The 5,913-nt window shown below is 61.7% G+C and overlaps 1 protein-coding gene across 1 annotated transcript; it reads right to left on the reverse strand.

Moving 5' to 3' along the window:
* Positions 1 to 340: 340 nt before the first annotated feature.
* Positions 341 to 5,340, reverse strand: LOC311176264 (membrane-spanning 4-domains subfamily A member 15; the record flags this gene model as incomplete). Its single annotated transcript, XM_084241600.1, has 6 exons — positions 341 to 457; positions 706 to 819; positions 1,115 to 1,207; positions 1,998 to 2,054; positions 2,664 to 2,786; positions 5,116 to 5,340. 6 exons carry the CDS (start codon positions 5,338 to 5,340, stop codon positions 341 to 343), a joined length of 729 nt encoding a protein of 242 aa, XP_084097726.1.
* Positions 5,341 to 5,913: the final 573 nt, after the last annotated feature.

Below are 5,913 nucleotides of genomic sequence, written 5' to 3' on the forward strand. Positions count from 1 at the left end.
CAGCACTCCTTTCTGGAGGATTCTGGGCTGTCTGAGCTTAATGGCCTCCCAAAGCCTGAGGGTCCGGGCAGCCCTCCATCCCTCCCCCCAAGAAGCCAGGCTTGCCGAGGAGCAGAGACTCAGAGGGCACACGGGGCTTTCCTGGAAGGGGCCCAGGGGCTGAGGGAGGCACATTCATGACATCAACTAGGTCTTTTAGGGAAGGAACCACAGGAGCGAAATGTGTGGGACAGAGGCTCCCGGGACACTGCACTCAGGAGCCACAACACACGTGAACTGGGGTGTGGGGTGGGGAGAGGCCGGGCTCTAAGCACCAGGCTCCACCAGCCGGGGGGACCATCTACTCCGACGACTCCTTGGGGATATACGCCACATTGTCATAGGCAGGGGGAGGAGAGGCTGCTGGGCTGGGGATGTTGAAGTCTGTGCTGAAGGCATTGGGCAGGAAAATCACAGGCTGCAAAGAAAAAGAAAAAGAAAACCCAGCGATAGTCCTGGAGGCTTTGGTGCCTGCCGGGAGGCGTTGCAATCGCACCCCTGGTGTGGGTTCCGGGCACGGCGCCCTCACAGTGAGTCCCGCAGCTCTTCTGGGGGGGAGCTCACGGGGGTGGTTCCTCCTAATAGCTTCCCAGAGGGACCAAGGAAGGGACCAGCAGCCTCCTCCGAGGCCCAGGTTTGGGGTGGGCGTGGGGTGGAAGTCCATACCGTGCTGGCTTGGGCGCGGGTGGCTTGGCACCCAAAGTGGGTGGCAACGACTGCGATGAAGAACTCCAGGATGGTGAAGATGGTAAGCACGGCCAGGTAGCCCCGGCCCACGTCCTGTGGACCGAAAACCCACAGTCAAAGCAAGCCCAGGATTCTAGAAAAGAGGAGGAACACCTGGCCCAGGTCACCTGGCTGGGCGAGAGGGTGCGGGCAGAGCCTTACTGGACCCTGACCCCTCCCCTCACGCCCAGACGGCTGCTACCCCCGCTCCAGTGCCACTGGGGTAGGCCCAAGGGGTCTGTTGGGATTGACAGGCCCTGCCAAGGACCAGAGACTGGACAGTCCCCTCCCCCCATGTGGCTCTTCACTCTCCACGTTTCCTGCTCCCGGGGGGCGTCGGATCACCCACCCAGTTAGTGACGCCGAAATCCATGAGCAGAATGGCTGTGCCAGCGAAGGCTGCCATGGCGCTGAGAATGTTGGTCCCCAGGCTGCTCCTCACCTGCAGGACGGGGAGACAGGAAGGAGCCGAGGCCAGGAGGAGGAGAGACAGGGCCGGCTGAGCCTTCTCCACCGCCCAGCCTCCCCTGCAGGGTTCCGTGGCCGCTTCCCCTCCCCCGCCCCTCTCCCAGCAGCCGGCCCCATCCCCCTCCAGTGCAGAGTCTCCTGCCCAGGGGCTCAGGGCACCTGTCCCGGCCCAGACTCTGAGCTGAGCCGAGGCCCTCACGTTAGCCTGGGGGCTAACCTCAGCACCTTCACACACTGCAGCCCTCCGGCGTCATTTACCGACTTTGGGGCCTGACTGACACCAGAATGCAAGCTCCTGGCGGGCAGGGACTGGACCTTTGCTGCTCTGCCCTTCGAGCCTGGCTGGACTCGCCCCTGCTTAAAGCCCCGATCGCCTCCCTGTGGCCAGCAGAAGGCTCACAGGCCTTGCACAACCTCGCAGGAGCCATTCCCCCTGTGACCCGTGCCCAGGCCCGATGGAGCCGCTGATGGCTTCCCGAGCAGCCCTGCCTGTGCTGCCTCCCGTGCTCGCTTTTCCTTGGGCATGTCTAAATCCAGCCCCCGCCAAGGCCCAGCCAGCGGGGTCCTCCTCCAGGAAGCCTTCGGGATCTTTCAATGAACGGCTTGCCCCCTTCTGCCCTGGTTGTCACTTGTTTCTCCCTGTCCAGGACGCAGCTGAGGCCCGGCCTGGCGCTCAGCGGGCCTCGGAAGTTCTGGCTGAGGAGCCCAGGAGCTGATTGGGAGGGGCCCGGTCACTCCTGCGCCCCTGACCCCTTCGCACTCACCAGGCAGCCGGTGTGGTTCCTCTCGGCCGCCACTGACAGGGACCCGGACATGATGAACTGCGGGGAGGAGGCCCCCGTGAGGCTCTGCCGGGCCCCCCGGCTCCGGGTGCGCCTGGCTTAGCTGAGAGACGGTGATTGAGACGGGCCTGGGGGCCTGGGTGGGGGGAGGGGGAACAGGCAGAGGAGCCCCCCTAGCCTGACCCCAAAGCCCTGGCTCTCCGGGGTGGCCGGGCACATCAGGTGCCCCAGGGTCACTGTAAACACCCCCGTTTTCTCTCCATGTTGGAGACTGCAGGGGTGGCCTCCCTGGGGCGGGGGTGGGCAGGGGAATGGGCTCAGGAACAGCTGAGGGGCTTCAGATCTAGCCAGACCCCTAGGGGAGGGGGTTCATGTAGGCTGGGGCCCCTGGGGAGCTGATGGGTGTCCGCAGCCGGGGCTGGGAAGTGGGGTGAGGCACAGGTGTCCTTATCCCGCCCCCATTATTTTGGGGGTCCTCTCCGTGCCAGGCTCTTTGCGGAGGGCTTTCCCACACTGGGCCGGGGTCTTGTGATTAGGGTGCGTGATCAGGAGTGGGATCTGGGCTCGGGCACCGGCCCCCACAGAGCTGGGAGAAGGTGCCGGGGAAGGTAAGCCGGGCCCGCCGCCACCCCAGGGCCCCGCACTCACGCAGGCGCCTCCCCAGAAGGGCACGCCGCCTTCGATGAAGAGCATGCCCACGTGCCCGCGGCGCACCATGAGCAGCACGCTGCCGAAGCCCAGGTGGATGAGGCCGATGAGGATCTGGACCGTCTGCGGGGGGCGGTGGGGGGGGCTCAGCCTGGCTCCACACCGCGCGCTGCCCAAGGCCCCGCCCGCGCCCCCATGGACTGGCCGCACTCAGAAATCAACGGTTCGGTTCTTTTGAGGGGACATCATCAGAACAACCACCGAAGATAGCTTGAAGGAAAACCAGCTCCCCACAGCTTTCGGGCCACACCAGCCTGTTTCCAAGGGTTTGCCTCTTGCTCTGGGCCCGGGATCTCAAGCCTGTCCCTGCGTGGCTGCCACGTGCCTGGGGACCTCCTGTCGCGACACATCACCCCCCACCCTCGGGTTTCCTTCCCCTTCTCCCCGCAGCTGGCAGCGACTATCTCCTCCTCGAGCGTCTTCCTCAGGCTGTGTCTGTCCGTGAGGCACCCGGTGCGCCGCCGGCGCCGCCTTCCTCCCAGCTGACATCTGCACTCAAGTTTAGGACTGATTTTTGAGAGTCAGTTTACCAGCACCTCACGGGAGCATCCCCAGAAGTGGAGGAGCGCCCCATGGGCGCATCTCCCAGAGATGGAGGGGTGCGGGCTTCTCGGAAGCGCCCCCGCATGTCTTCCCCAATGCTTTTGGTAACGACTGGACTCCAGAACCGAGGGGAGAAAACCTTGGCAGCCCTTGAATTCGACCTCTCCCCACACGGCGCCCTCGCCAACTTCTGGCCTCTAAAGGGACTCTGTGACCAGGTGCCCTGTCCCCACAGCGGCCCCCATTTAAGGGCCGCTCTCACGGTGACAACTGGAATCACATTCTTGATGCCGGGGGACACAGGTGTCTTCTGTCAAGAGTGCCAAGAATTTGGGTATTTATAGGCAGGGCCCCTGGAATCTTCTCTCTTTGGCCGCAGGTCTTCCATCTCCTCAGCCTCCTTCGGTGGCAGGGGCTCCCAGCTGCCCACGTCACTCTCCTGTGCAGGCCCCTGCCCTGCTGTGGTGATCACTCATAAAGTATCAGCTGCCACCCCCCCGCCTGTATGTGTCAAGCAATGTGCTGGCTGTTTTGCAGCCATTACCTCCTCTACCCTAATGCGATGGAGCAGCTATGACTGCCTTCATTTTGGAGCTGAGGCAACTGAGGCTCGGAGAGTGTCTCAGCCATGAAGTGGCAGCCCTGCTACCTCAACAGCCGGTGTTCTTCTCACTGTGCAACGCCCCCACTTTTTCCCACTTTTTGTGCTCTTCAGCAATTTGGGTTTGTCTCGTGGAATTCCTTTGGGGGAACCCTTTGGTTTCTAGGCTCTGCTCTAGGATTTCAGGGTTCCAGCAATGGATGACCCCAGCTCTGTTCACTGCCCCTTCATGCGCCTGGGGACCCTGTGGGGCTGTACTGCAGAACCCACGATTCCAGCGTGCTCACGCCTGAGCTCCCGGGCGCTGTGAGCAGTGGGGTTGGGAGCAGAACATGAGGGCCAGGCCATCCCAGGGCACAGGCTGCCGCTCACCAGCCGTGAGGCCTTGGGCCAGGGACTTAGTCTTGACAGGACTCAGTTTCCGAATCTGTGCAGTGGGTGCTGACCCACAAGGTGGAGGTGAGACTCTGAGCCAGTGCCTGCAAATTCCCTGGCACCGAGTCTGCACCTCTCAATAAGGCGAGGGCAGTTATCATCACTATCACTATCACCATCATCAGCATCACCATCATCATCATCATCATTTTCGTCTTCCATTGCTTACGCCATGTTTTCATCTTCCCCTTGGAGAAACTGAGGCCAAGGGATAAACTGGACGCTGGACATGTATACGCAGATAAATTTCTATCCACATCTACCTACCTACTTTTCTACTTATCTGTCTCTATCATCTACCCAGCTATCATCTATCTACTATTCCCTTCTAGAGACTGATATGTCAAGGTCATCCAAGGCTGGAAAAGCCCTTACAGGTCATCTCTAAGACTGTCGAGCCCGCAGGAGCTCACCCTCACCCACCACTGCGACGTCCGCTCATCTCCTTCTTCGTTTGCTCATGACTTTCTAGCGAGGTCAACCTTCTATGTCACCCTGGGACATGCCACACCTTTACCTGGCTGTTCCCTCTGCCTGGTGAGCCCTTATGTCCCAGAGTCCCCTCTGCCCACTCTTGCCCATGCTGCCCCTCCCCTGCCACCCTGTTTGAAGTTCTCTTAGCCGTTTGTTGACTGCTTTGCGCTCTCTGAGCTCTGTGGGGCAAGGAGCCTGTCTGTCTGGTGCAGGGCTGGATCCTGCCGTCCTCACTAAGCAGGACTGCCTGCTCCCTGCTCCAGCGTGTGCACGAATGTTCTGGTGCTGGGGCGCTCCCTCCCTGCGCAGCCTCAGGCTGTCTGCAGGGGCTGCTCTTACCCCTAAAGCTTTGGGTTCTCCCGTCAGGAATGTCTCCATGGGCCGCAAGTCTGGCGGCTGGGTGGCCCTTGTCGTCTGCGCCCCCAGAGGTGGCTCCTCGAACTGCATAATTCCGGGGGGCTGGCACATGGAGGTGGGCAGGATGGCCTGAGCGGGACGGAGGCCGCTGGCGTTGCTGGGCGGGATGACGACGAACACCCCATTGCTGGTAGGGGCTGCGGACATGGTGCTGAGAGAGCCTGGGGGACAAAGAGAATGACCGTCATGACGAGACATTTGCACAAAGCTTGTTAGTTTATATAGCAACATGCCTGCCCACCCTTGCTCTCCGCAGACCCCTGGTGATGCCCCCCCAAATCTCGGATTGCCAGCGGGGAGACATGGGAGGAGGCAGGAAGGAATGCCAGAACTCCAGGGTCTGTAGAGGAGGCAAGGTCACGACGTAATCCCCCTCTCTCTGACCCAAAGTCCTGCTCCTAATCTCTGCGCTCTGTTAACATGGAAGGACCTCAAGGAGGGACGTGCGTTTAAACTTCCTTTCCCCAGAGAGGGCGAGTGGCTTGTCCAAGAACACACGGCTAGTGCCAGGCAGCGCCGAGCCAGCTCGAGCCTCATGGCCTGTGCACCAGGACTCCACTGTCCCTCAGCCCGGGACCAACGAGCCTGCACACCAGCCTCCCGGGTAACTTCCTGCGCCGGGAGCCTTTCCTTTCCCCCGCCAGGCCATCGTCATGCACAAGGCTGGGCTGAGCGCGAGAATGGAGACTCTGCTCGGCTCTATTCCTTACCCACCGGCAG

Source organism: Talpa europaea (genome assembly GCF_964194135.1).
Source record: "Talpa europaea genome assembly, chromosome: 1".
Classification (NCBI taxonomy): domain Eukaryota; kingdom Metazoa; phylum Chordata; class Mammalia; order Eulipotyphla; family Talpidae; genus Talpa; species Talpa europaea.